General features: G+C 51.9%; 1 protein-coding gene across 1 annotated transcript in view; it reads right to left on the bottom strand.

Annotated features, from left to right (window-relative positions):
* BTBD16 (BTB domain containing 16) overlaps positions 1 to 8,266 on the bottom strand; it is a 39,766-nt gene extending 31,500 nt beyond the window's left edge. The window contains exons 1-3 of the mRNA XM_025992654.2: positions 8,076 to 8,266; positions 3,811 to 3,884; positions 1,515 to 1,658 (exon numbers count right to left, since the gene is read on the bottom strand). Of these exons, the coding sequence (XP_025848439.1) occupies positions 1,515 to 1,658; positions 3,811 to 3,884; positions 8,076 to 8,266 (409 nt within the window). The remainder of the gene's footprint in view (positions 1 to 1,514; positions 1,659 to 3,810; positions 3,885 to 8,075) is intronic.
* Positions 8,267 to 13,666: the final 5,400 nt, after the last annotated feature.

The following is a 13,666-nucleotide window of genomic DNA, read 5'->3' as shown; positions in this document are numbered from 1 at the left end:
GGAGCTGGGACAGTGGTGTGATGCTCGTAGGGGGCTGACTCCGCACAGCACCCGCCACCCCAGGACATCAGCGCAGGTGCTCTCAGGGACACAAAGCAGTGGTCGCCAGACTATCCCGTCACTGTGAGGTACTTCCTGCATCCACAAGTGCATAGGAGCTAGTAGTCATGTCCACTGCACATGACAGGCACATGATCCCCAGGACTGGGCTTAGTTGCTGGGGCCTGGGGACAGATCCTGGAAAGTTGTAACAGTCTGGGCAGGAGGGGGTCTCATCTCATCTCTGTACCTACCCTGATGTCTCCACGCACAACCCCCACCGTAACCCCAGTCAGGCCCAGCCTCCAGCCAGGGGGCTTGGATCAAGGCTCTTGTCTCAGCAGGACCCAAACTGATGAGTGAGACCATTCTAGAATATCATAGACCCAAGCATTAACTAACTGCATTTTCTCTTTCCAAATTCTCTTGCTTTCCAGTGCAATCTTGTCTGGATCTCCATGGCCTTTCCTCGGGTGCCTGATGAGTGTTCTGACCTGGGTACACGGGACACAGAGGGAGGAGCCCATGCTCAAAGACACTGGGACAAAGGCTTGGAAGAAGCAAAGAAGACTACTGAGTGAGCATGAGGGTCATCCCAGGCTGGGGGGATGCGGCAGCCTGCTCTCAGCTCCCGGCGCAGTGGGGAAGGGCTGAGTCAGAGGCCTTGTGGCCGGGCTGATTCCGGCTGGCTGCCGGGCCCTCTCTCCAGGCTCGGTGGGGGCAGCAGCTGGGGGCCTGGCCAGCCCGTCTGGCTCTGAAATAACAGAGCTTTGCTGCCACATCCTGGAAATGCAGTCCCATCCAGCCTGGCCTGCTGGTTGGTTTTGGAGACCTTGCATTTTCCACGGTACCTGCTTAGGAGTCGTCCTGAAACGACGCCAACCTGTATTGCCTAAAGAAGGCAATGCGTCAGGAGAGGGACAGGAGTGGAGCCTGGGGATTACCAGAGTTGGAAAAGGAGAAAAGGAAAGAAAGAAGTGGCCCAAATACGTTATGGAATAATGTGAAGTTAAGAAAAGAGAGAGGAAAGGAAACATAACATTGACGTATACATGTAAACCTCTAACCGGCGTCCTGGGCCAGACAGCAGAGCTATGCCTTCCTTCCAGAAAGCCCATCAGAAGACCCAACACAACCATTCAGTCTTCTCAAAGAAGTAGGTAGAGTCTTCATCTCAGCTGGCTGGGCAGGATTGGGTTGTTATGAGAAAAATAAATGACATTTACTGAGTGCCCAATATGTGCCAGACATTGTTCTAGAACTTCACAGCTATTTACCTCCTCTAGGCATCAAACAACATAGTGAGAAATATAATTCCCACATTAGAGCTAGAGACTGAGGTTGGATCCTGTGATGAGGTCACACCATAGGCCTTGAGTGACCTTGATCTCCAAACAGATGACCAAATGCCAAGCTGGGGACCCTCAGACCAGAGGGCATTTGGGGCTCCACGTTGGGTGCCAGGAAGAAAATACCTTGCAGAAGCCTCTCCAGTTCCTTTGTGGGGCTCGTGGTGCCCTGCGACAGTGCCATCAGGTAGAGCTTGGCCAAGGTCTCAGACTGGAAAAGATGGGGCTGGTGGAGTTCCCACGTGGAGCCCAGACATTTGAGAATCACGTCTGAGGAGAGAATGTGGTGATGAGTTAAGAGGTTTCACGGCCCCTCTTCCAGGAGATGCATCAGCTCCTCCCACCTGCCATTCCAACACAGTCTCAGAGCAGGTGGGCAGGTGGCTTCGCTGGGCCAGCCAGGAGCGAAGCAATGCAGACAGCGTGGGCCTCGGGGCACTGACTGGCTCCCAGGGGGATACGGTAAGCGGACTTACAGACAGACAGAGGTAAGTATCCACGAGCAGCTAACCCATTACCATAGGACTGCAGAGGCACATGAGTGGCCCTCCAGGTGGCAGACTGGAAAGGCTTCATGGGGAAGGGCACTGGGTGGGTCACTCTTGGGGGCCTCACCATGCCTTCCTGTTATAGCATTTCTCACCCTTGGCCCTGTTCGTATTTGGGACCAGATAATTCTCTGTGGTGGGGCTGTCCTGTGCCTTGTAGGTTACTCATCGACATCCCAGACCTCTACCCATGGGAGGCCAGTAGCACCCTCCCCACTAAGTTGTGATGACCCCCCAATGTCTCCGGATGTTGCCAAATCTCCCCTGGGAAGGGCTCTCACTGCCCAGTCCCCTGTTGAAGCTACTGGGCATTGGTGCTTAGTTATGGGCCACCTGAAAGGTGACAGCAAAGTGCAGCTCAAAGACTGGTCACTGGGAGGCAGTCACTGTGAGCCTCACTTTCCTCGAGGGAATGGGGATCCCCAGAGAACCCAGCTAATAGGTGTGAACAAGATTACAAGATAAAGGAGGCTTTTTGCAAACTAAGGGGCTTTATACAAGGGGCTTTGTCCTTTATCTCATCCTTGGATAGCATGGATGAGTAAAAAGAGAGAGCCTTTGACAGGAGGGCAGATGGAGGATCTAAGGATACCTGGCCAGGTGAGGCGTGAGAAGCTGTGAGCAGGGGGCCTCTGCAGGCTGGACTCCTGTTAGTGCAGACCTGGGGGGAGGGGGCGATGCGGGGCCATCCTCCCAAACCCTTAACCTCAGCGCTGGATAGGACCTTGAGAGCCACGAGCCCCACCGACTTCTTAATGGCCTTGCCATTATTTTGACTGCGTGAGCTTGGGCACCTGTTTCCTCTCCTGTTATTGACACTGTCATCCACCAACTGCACGAAACTGTTTCGGGCTGTGGTTCAGAATGTGGGCTCGCATCTCAAATCTCGGGTCACCTCATGGGATGGCCTGGTTGTACTGGGCTAGAAAGAATCCCACCCTGTTAGGGTGATTTTAGGCAGGAGCAGATTTGTGGATAAAGCGTGTCCCCTCACTGAATACCCACGTCTGCTTTCACGGTGGCACACGCATGGCAGACAGCACACCAGCCCCAGAAGTCTTTTTCCCGAGCCAGGAGATGGCCTCAGACCACCCAGGGCCTCCAGTCAATCAGAGCCCACAGGTGAGAAGAAATCCAGTAGGGTCTCCTGCGGAAGGAGGCTACTCAGACCTCGGGCAGTTTATCTAAAGAAAAAATCTCCTTTAAGGGGGCACCTGAGTGGCTCAGTCAGTTGAGCAGCTCTTGGTATCAGCTCAGGTCATGGTCCCAGGCTCATGAGATCGAGCCCCATGTCGGGCTTTGTGCTCAGCAGGGGAGTCTGCTTGAGGATTCTCTCTCCCTCTCCCTCAGCCCCTCCCCTCTCCCTCGCTAAAATGAATAAATAAATCTGAGAAAAAAAATCTCCTTTAAGGAGCTGACCTGCCCAGGCCTGGTGAGGTTCAATGCACCCTTCCCCAGTTGGACCTCATCTGGTTCCTCATTCTACACCAGAAAAGTCCTCTTGGATGAGTGCAGATGTGATGTCCAACTCATGACTGGTTAGAGTGAAAATGGGCAGAGAACAGCTGCCCATGCTTGACAGGGCTTCCGTTTAGTCTTCTGACCCAAACCCTATTTATTCACATCAGCATATCCATCTTTACTATGACCAGTTAGCATACGAAAATGTGTTTGCCAAGCCTGGTTTCATGCATCATTTCATGGTGCATCTGACATATTCACAGCGCCTATCTGATGTTAGATGATGTGCAGTGGACAGAAGCTGGAATTTATGGGCCTGTGACCGGGCCTAGCGTCTGGTTTCCTTCTGTGGAAACCACGCTGGCCCTGAGTGTGGAGGCATTTGATTGAATCCACTGGTGCCAAGCACTCACCTGCTTCCCTACTCTGGATGGTCTTGTGCTTCAAGTTCCTGGAGAAAATTTTCTGGATTTGTGAAACGTACAACCTCAAGGGAAAATACAAACAAAAAATTCAGGAGTTAATCATGACCTTTTCTCAACTGCAACATGTGTTATTCCAGTGTAAGTGTCCCTGAAGCATCCATTAATCTATCCTATTACATCTTGCCCCTTGGGAGTTTCCTTGGGTCACCATTTGTCTGCTGTGACTAATGATAGGCTCTGTCTGGTGGCTGGCTCAAAACATCGATTCCTGTTTTTGGTTTGTGGGTAGCCTTTACCAAGAAGGTATTGGGGGTTATATCAGGTTGCCTGACTGACTCCTCTCTCGTGAATGTCTAAAACAATGTCTAGCATATAGTAGATGCTCCATAAACACCTGCTGGAGAAAGGAAGAGAAGATTCTGGGCATTTCTGGGAAGTTACTCACGAGTACTTCTGTGTTGGGGTCATGCATGCCCCATTCTCAATGTGTCCAAGAGCGAAACTCAGATTTTATCCCAAACCAACCCTGCTCTTTCTCCAGCAAATGCCCCACCAGCCTGCAGTTGCCCAGGCCAGCACACTGACTATTGTCACATCTGATCAAGTGCCAAGATCTAACAAATATCAGGTCTCCTTTCCCCTTACTGCTGCGAGCTTCATCCAACCCATCATTATCTCCTCCAGTCTCTGGGGAGCTCCCCTCAGAAGCACATGGGATGCTGCAGCCTGAGAACCATGTAAAACACACATCTGCTCTTGCGTCTCTCCTGCTGAGAATCCTTCAGTGTCTCCCCAGTGCTCTTGAGGGAAGCCCCCACTCCTCAGCATGGCTCAGCTCTACACTCCCTGCTCCGGCCCTTCTCAACCGCCTGAACCCACCGTCTCTTGCTTCCATTCTCTTGGCCATGCAGCATCCTGGGCCCCAAGTGCTCTCCTCCTGACCTCTTCACTTGATGAGCTCCTCCTCATCCTCCTAGGTAAGCTTAGCTGTTCCTTTCATTGGGGAGATTGAACAGGTGGTCCTTCCACTCACCGCCCTGGAATTGCCCCCCTCGGAACTCCTGCTATATCAGGACACCTGGGTGGCTCAGCGGTTGAGCATCTGCCTTTGCCTCAGGGCATGATCCCAAGGTCCTGGGATTGAATCCTGGACAGGGCTCCCCACAGGGAGCCTGCTTCTCCCTCTGCCCGTGTCTTTGCCTCTCTCTGTGTGTGTGTCTCTCATGGATAAATTAAGTCTTAAAAAAAAAAAAAAAGAATTCCTCTATAGTGTCTTGTGATTGCCTCTGCTCTAAGCTCTACATTCCACAAAGACAGATTCAGCATTTATTCGCTGCTGGAACCCTAGCATGGCCACCATGCAAGTGCTCAATAAATACCCATTCAATGATTGGTGGATGACAAAGATAAGGTATCTTTTTGTGAACTAACTACATTCATCCTGTTGAGCGAGGATGTGAAACAAAATTTGAGTCACATATTCACAGCTTGAAGACAGTCATCCCAAGAAAGTCAACTAGCCAAAGGCCACTTGATGACCACATCTGGTCCGTGTCACTTTTGCCATGCTGTCTTCCAATGGTTCCAAGAACCCTCATGACCAGGGTTCAGAGAGGAGGGCTTGGGTGGGGGCACCTATGTCCAGAATAACATTAACCACATGCTGCCCTTTCCAAGTAGGGATAGTGGCTACTAGTGACTCAGCCCCAGGAAGGCAGTGAGAGCTTGAGGTATTTATCCAACGTAGTGGATCTGACCCAAGCTAGCCTCAATCCTTCTGGTGGCTTGGTTCACACGTCTGGGAAAAGCTGGCCAAGGTCAGGGGTTCAGACTGTGATCTCAAAATGGAGTAATGGACTTTGGAAACTATGGGCAATGCCTATGAGCTCACTACCCTCACAAACATCACTGTCATCGGCTGAGCCAGACAACAGAAGTGACCACATTGCCTTCTCCTGGTGTCATGGGTCCTTGCCAAGATATACCACTTATCGTGTGGGCTCCGCAGATTCCAAGGGCTAGGTTTATTTTAGGGCCACTGGAAAAGTTAAGGGAATAGATTGTATCTGTGAGCTGTCCTCTTCGCTCTTTGGGACTAGACAGCCTGGGCTAAAGTGGCACGTGAGAATACTAGGAGCACGCTATTAGGCTGGGGACTCGGTCCCCCTAGTCATGACCGATCATGGAGAGAAAAGAGGGAAGAGGGAGAAATTCTCTATGTGTCTTATGGACGTACGGCCTTCCTGCAACAAACCATCCAAAGGGCTTTTGGTTTAATACTCGCAAAATGCCAGTTTGATTTCCTGGCCCTTGGCTTTGGCCATGTGGCTTGCCTTGATGTCGGTGGATGTGGTGTGGCTGAAGGTTTGGAAAGTGCTTGTGCACCTGGGCTTGCCTCGTGTCCCTGCCATCCCCAGCACCAGAACATGCCCGAGTAGGTCCACTGTCTCAGGAGGAGGATGAGAGCTCGTGGAGAAGAGCCCCACTGCCCGGCTGAGCTGAGCCTGGATCCGCTGGCCGCCACGTACACGAGGGATCAGCCTCCCCACAGTGCCTCCTTGCCCCCGCTGGCCTCTGGGCAGCTTCCTAGCGTCCCCGAGGACAGAGGCACGCTGTGTCACTGCTGTGTTGCAGGCAATGTGCCTTGACAATTTGGGGGAAGGTGGCAAAGGGCTGAGTGTAAAATGGGGTTGTCGGCTGGCAGAGCACAGGCCTGGCACTCCCCAAGATGAAATCACCAGCACCGACAGCTGAACTGTTGCTCAGGCTAATAGAAGCTCCACTGAAAGATCCTCTACTGTCTGCTAGACACAGTGCTAAGCATTTTCAAGGTACTGATTTAATCCTCAAGATGACTTTTCAAGAAAGATGCTGTTATCATCATTTCACAGGTGAGGAAACTGAGGCTCAGAGAGGTTTAGCCACTGGCTTGAACCTGAAACCCAGAACTGCCACCATCCCTCAGGTTTCTGTGCCCTGCTCTCAGGCCACCACCCCCGGCCTCGCTCAGCGGTCACGCAGACCGAGTCCTGGAGACTTCTGCCGCTCCTGCCCAGCCACCCTCGTCAGCTTTCTGGGTCAGTTGGCTTCTCTTCCCAGGCCCTGCTCCAGGGCCCGCATCCCCAGCGTGGTCCCGGCCCAGCGAGTTTTAACGCTAAGACTTCTTCAAGGTCCTAACCAAACAAAATATAAAAAAATATAAAATCCGTTCAAGAGAGTTGAAGGCTGATGCCCAAAACAGCAACTCACAGCACTCAATTTTTCTCCCCTGCAAGCATCAGAGAATTGAGGCAGCAAACCCAGATGGATGTGATTTATCCCAATGTGTGTAACAGAGTCACCTGTGAGGGGGCAGGGTGTTGGAGCAGGGCTGGCCAGGGGGTCTAGATGGGAAAGATTTGGCTGCTGGCCCAGCAAACAGGAACAAGGAGCTCTTCAGTGCCGAGCGCCGTCCAGGGGCACAGGTCGTGCTCAGCTAGACTCGATTCTGTGCCCACAGGGCCGGTATTGCCAGGCCAGGGAGGGCTGTGGCACCAGGGAAGTGAATTACCCCTCCTGCGATAGGGTCCAGCTCTGTGTCCCAGGAGAGGCCAGAAAGCACTTGCCACATGGAGAAGTGCTGCTCTAAGCCTGCTGTTAGAGTTCCTTGGGGATGAGGGGGGAGCCAGCTTCTCACACATGGGGAGCCAAGTGACTGGCGTGGAAATATGAATTTATGAGATAGGGTCGGACTCTAAGCCAGGACTCTAAGTTTTCTTCGTCAATAAATCAGTTGATAAGTATAACAGAATCCTGTTAGGGCCAAAGTTCCCAATATAAAGGAAAAATCTAGAAAAAAAAAAAAAAAAAAGGACAGGGCACCTGGGTGGCTCAGTGGTAGAGCGCCTGCCTTCGGCTCAGGATGTGATCCAGGAGTTCTGGGATCGAGTCCCACATCAGGCTCCTTGCAGGGAGTCTGCTTCTCCCTCTGCCTGTGTCTGCCTCTCTTTCTATGACTCTCATGAATAAATGGATAAAATCTTAAAAAAAAAAAAAAAAAAAAAAAAGGCCAGTCTCTGTCTATACTTTTATCACACGCACAGACATCCTCAGGGGAAGTGGTCACACCGAGGCTCTCCATCCCTGAAGGCTGGTCCCAACGGAGGCCCAGAGCAGCCCATCTGCCCAGGTAGAGCGGCCCCACCATGGGACACTACCCAGAAATGTGGTTCCACCGAGGCGCATCCCAGGCCATAGGCCTTGGACCTCCCTACCTGTCTGGGTCCTTCAGAACTTCTTCAAAATCCACGTTCAGAGCCTTGCACATCTGGGAGAGTCCCAGCAGGTCCCCGGAGAAAGGCTCCCTGGGGAAACGCCACCGGTTGGTCGAGCCAACCATCCGGCGTTCCAGCCGACCTCTGTACCACTTGGGAAGCAAGGAAGGGAGAGAATCCTTTCTTAACATCGTCCAAAGGCCAGGTTTCCCAAAGTGTACAAGAGAAAGGAAATCAAGATACATTTTAAAACACTGATTGGGGGTGCCTGGGTGGCTCGGTGGTTGAGCCTTTGGCTCAGGGTGTGATCCCGGGGTCCTAGGATCTAGTCCCGCATCGGGCTCCCTGCATGGAGCCTGCTTTTCCCTCTGCCTATGTCTCTGCCTCTCTCTCTGTGTCTCTTAGGAATAAATAAATAAAATCTTTAAGAAAAAATTAAATAAAATACTGGTTGATTTTCAAACATGGCCAGTGATTCTCAGGAACCATCTTCTCAAGGCAAATATCATATTCAGTAGACAGAGGGGTTCAAGGAAATTTGGAACTTAGGATCCGGGACAGAAGGTACCAGAGGTAAAAGGTCAGGGAGAAAGATGGTTTCTTTGCAGGTGGTTCTGAAGACCCCACGAGTGGGGCCAAGATGATATTTCAAGAGTCTCTTCTTTACATGCTTATCCTCACTTGGGATTCAGGGAGATACCAAACTGAGGAGATCCTAGGTAGGGATCTGTTTTTCCCTTTTATTGTGGTAAAACACACAACACATGACATTCACCACTTTATCACATACGATTTAGTGGCATTTGGTACATTTATGAAGTTGCACAGCTATCACCACCGTCCAGTTCAGGGCATTTTCATTCCCCCCAAAGGAATCCTTAGACTCCTTAAGCCATCACTCCTAATTCCCCTCCCCCAGCCCCTGGCAACCAGCAATCTGCTTTCTGCTTCTATGGATTTGCTATTCTGGATGTTTATATAAATGGAATCATACAGTACGTGGGCTTTTAGGCTTGGCTTCTTTCACTTGGCATAAAGTTTCCCACGCTCATCCCTGCAGTAGCAGGTGTCAGAACTTCATTCCCTCTTATTGCCGAATAATATTCCACTGTGTGGAGAGACCACGTTTTCTTTATCCGTGCGTCAGTTGATGGCCACTTGTGCCCTTTCCACCTTTCGGTGATTGTGAAAAATGCTGCTACGAACGTTTGTGTGCAAGTTTTGGTTTTAACACGAGTTTTCAATTCTTTTGGGTCTATACCCAGGAATGGACAGTGGGGCCACCGGGCAGGGCCTTTTACTTAGGTATCTGCTTGAGGTCCTGGGGCTTCAGCAGGATAGTCAGCATGGATGTAAGCCTCAGATGTGGTGGCTCGAGGAAAGCTAACCGGGGAAAGTACCATGAGGGACCCATAGGAATGGGTGCAGTTGTTCCGAAGTGATGCCAGCCACCGGCAGGGTGGTGGGGAGCCCAGGGGCCAGGGAACAGGGAATTGAAGTCAAATCCTGTTATCGCCACTAACGGGTTGTATGGCCTTGAGCGAGTCATTTAACCTTTTGAGCCTTTCGATCATCATATGATGACGGCGATGGCGATGGTGAGGATGTTAAAATGATAAGATGAAGTCTGGGAACTACGCTCTAGGGCCTGGAATATGCGGGTGATCGACACTGCAGATTATGAATCTAGCTGCAGCCCTGTGAATGGGGTCGGCTCTGACAGCAGGGCTGCTCTGACGGAAGGGTCACCCAAAAAAGATGGGGGTCCTGAGTGATACCCGACCCATCCCCTTGCGGAAATGAGGTGACAGAACTGTAAGCAGGTGCTTCTGCTCTTCACCACTGCCTTCTGCCTGACAAAATTGCTCTACTTACCGGATGCAGCATTTTCACAAACCGTGGTGGTGATTACATACAGGGGAGGGGGGTGAGAAACACCTGGAAGACAGAAGAGGTAAGGTGTACAGTCTCAAAGACTTTCCAGAAGGGCTCTTCAAAACAGGAGATTGGCCTGAAGATTCTGTATTTTGCCATAAAAGTAATGATGAGTCAACTTCCAAGGGTGGGTTATTCATTGAATCGAGAGAATCTATGACTTTTTAAAGCCCATCGGGGGACTGACAATTCTCTGCTCTTGTGCTAGGAAAGTGGTTCAGAAAAAGCCAGATGGGCCATAACCCACAATTCTTGGCCCCTTTCCCAAGGCATGGGAACCGAAGGAGGTCTGTCAGTAGGTTGGTCGTAGAATTTGCTACCTGCCTCCACGTGCCTCCCAGCCTGGAGCCCCTGAAGCCTCTCTCTACCCAGGCAGGTCCCTAGGGATCGTCCTCTGGCTCTAAAGTGGGTGAAGAGCACCAGCCACACTTACTGCCCTGAAGTCCCCTCGCCACCACATGTACGTTTATAGGAGAAGCTTCTAGAACAGACGCACTCTGGTTGTATAGGTCTTTGAGGTACAGGATCACAGCAGGCTGTTCACGTTCTGACTTTGAATCCTGCTCATGTCATCTGGGGCTCACCCTTTTCTCCTTCGGGACCAAGGTGTTTTGGCCGGGAGCTTGCCCTTGGTCTCTGGATTGTGGGCACCATGGCAACATCAGGAAAGGTTCTGAGCACTTCCTGTTCCAGGTCTGTCTCGGCCTGGTTGGGGGCTGGGGTGGAGGTGCTCACCAGGGGCTGTGGGCACGGGGGCATCTCACAGGCCTCCCTCCTCTGGGGACCCGTGCCATCCCTGTTGCTACGTGGCGCCACATTTCTTTACGGCTCCTGGGGTAATCTGGAATATCCACAGGGGCCTCCCCGAGAGTCCAGCCTCAAGTCCCCAGGCCTCACCTGCCAAATGAGAACACTGCACTGGAAGGCCCCTCAGATCCCTGCCGGGTTTGGCATTCTGGGGTGCTCTATTTCTAGCTCAGCTGCTCAGAAATGTCTTGACAAAAACATTTAAATAAGAATGGGAGAGTTTTATGTTATTAATACCACGCCTGATGATTGAGTTTGGCGATAGATGATTTTTGATCAGTTGTCTCCGGGAGCTAAGAACCGCCTAAAAGTCGAAAGCATTCATGTTGGGGGCCACAGACAGTGACTCAGTGACCTGGTCTGCAGAGCCCAGGCCCCACACTAGGAGGTGGGGCTACATGCATCATGTTTGGGAAATCCCGGCCCATCAAAGTCTTGGCCCTCCACCCCGGGGTGCCAGCCACGGTCAGAGCAGCTGGGGGTCAGTGTAGCCCGTAGGACCCGAGATGGGCTTTCTCCAGGCTCTTTATGTGCAGCCTTCCCTGACTCATATAAGCTATAAAGTGAAACAGGAAAGCAAGTGCTCTGCCTACTTGTAGCTGATTCTAGAAACTCTAAAACACTCCATGAATAGGAGGTATCTTTAAACGTCCCTCCCTCCTCACCCTCCGATCTGTGACTCTACCTTTTCGGACACCCACATTCTGCTTGGAGGAGTAGCTGGGCTTCTGTGGGCTGTTCTATGGTGGCTTGCCCATCCCTGCATCCCACGGGACCCAACCACCAAACTCAGCCCTGAGGAAGTGCTCAAAAGATGTCTCTTGACTGGGACAATTGGACGAACCAGTCCCTACTCACTGCTCTGCCTTTGCACGTGGATAGCACGGTGCATGTGTGTGTGTGTGTGTGTGTGTGTGTGTGTGCATACACACGTGTTCACGTATGTGTGTATCTGTTTCTTGTGGGTCACAATCCCATCTCAGCAGATGGACAGGTTCCTGCTCCCTTCCCTCCACCCCCAACTTTTCTCAGCTACTTGTCCCTGGAATATAGGTCCCCATGTACGGTTTCAGTTAACAAGTCTGAAATACCTTGTCCTGGACCATCCTGTCCATCACAGGCAAGCCCAGCAACACCCTCCAGGCCCCGCTTTTGGGGCCCAGGTGAGAGCTGGCCGTTGGGCGCCATCTAGTGGCCACTCGGGGGAAGCATCCCAGGGTGCCATGTTCCCCAGGGTCCTTAGGCAGGGCCTTGGCCTTGGCTGTGTCCATCACTCCCTGTAGGATCTGACCTCAGGGATCTGGACCTTCAGCTCATCCCCAAAGCCCTCTGCACGTACATCCCCCATACAACTCTGGGGAGCTGAGCTATTAGGCACAGGCAACGATTACAAACACAGATACATGGAAATGGCTCCCAGCACGTTTCCCTAAAAGCCTTTTCGTGGTGGTGCCCAGGGGGCCAGGATATATGCCCCATGGGCCCGGCCCAGCCAAGCCATACATTCCCCAGAGCAAAGGCCTTCTTCTGTGGCCCAGACACCAAACCCCATTGAGCACAGCTCTCAGCTAGAACCACCTTGCACCAAAATCTCCCATGCCAGTTACAGGAGGATTCTGGTTGGGATGTCCATCTTCTTGAACATTCCAGGGACAAATCGCTTCCTAGCTTCCCAGAGAGCCCATTTCAGCCCACTTCATCCAGTTACCCATATGGGGAGAAAGTGGGGTCCCTAGGAAAGAACACCCAATTCTGACCCTGGGTCTGGCACTGACAAGCTGTGTGTGACCTTAGATATGACCTTAACCTGCCTGAGTGGAAGGCAGGCTCAGAGGCCTGAGGTCCTGGCAGTTTGGAGGGTCCTGGTCTCAGAACCTGAGTGCTGGCTCTAAGGACCCTCATTTGAAAAGACTCAGGGCCCAGGACATAGTGTGTGCGCAGTGGGAGGCTCCTGTGAGTGCCCAAATCAGGATTCCCCCGGGGTGGGCGGCTGTCTGTGCACCAGGGTCCAGGTTGCTGCTGGGGGGCGGGACGCACCTGTAGATGAAGCCTCTGGCTGAGGTAGTGCACGAGCCAGAAGACAGAGAGGGGCTTCCCCCCAAGAAGCAGAGTGGGTTCTGCTCTTGAACTGAGTCCTATGTGGCTGGGAGTGGGGCAGTCCCAGTGATGAGTGAGGAGCCCCGGACTGGGTCGGACCCTGGCCACTGACTTGCTGTGTGACCTCGGGGCAGCCTTCTCTCTGGCTCTGGGCTCAGTTTCTCATCTGTGCAACAGAGCTCATGCAAAACAACTCCCCAGCTCCGGCCCTGCTCATCCCATCATTCCCACACTTCCAGGTTGGTACAGCCAGGGAAGGGGGGGGGGGTGCGGTGATGACAAACTGCAAGCCTAGGGCTTCTCCATTCACGCATTTAAACAAAGTTTGAGCCTCAAGCTTGTGCTGCGGGGTTGGGGATACAATGGGACAAAGTGGAGGATCAGCGCCACCTGTGCACTGTCATTGCCTCATGACATCCGGAATGTTATTTATTCAGCAACCACTTGAAACTTATTTTATCAATGAAATAACATTTTGATATGCTGGTTTACTTCTAAAATACATTACAGTAACTATGTGACTATCTTAAAAGAGTCATTTATGGGGCACCTGGGTGGCTCAAGTGGTTGAGCATTCACTTTCAGTTCAGATCGTGATCCTGGGGTCCTGGGATCGAGTCCCACATCAGGCTCCCTGCAGGGAGCCTGCTTCTCCCTCTGCCCGTGTCTCTGCCTCTCTCATGAATACATAAGTAAAATCTTGTAAAAAAATAAATAAAATATAAGAGTCATTTGTGAGCTGCCCCTGAAAT

The sequence above is a fragment of the Vulpes vulpes genome, chromosome 15 (genome assembly GCF_048418805.1).
Source record: "Vulpes vulpes isolate BD-2025 chromosome 15, VulVul3, whole genome shotgun sequence".
Taxonomy (NCBI): Eukaryota; Metazoa; Chordata; class Mammalia; order Carnivora; family Canidae; genus Vulpes; species Vulpes vulpes.
Note: the sequence above shows the minus strand (reverse complement) of the source record. Positions and strands in the feature narration are given on the sequence as shown.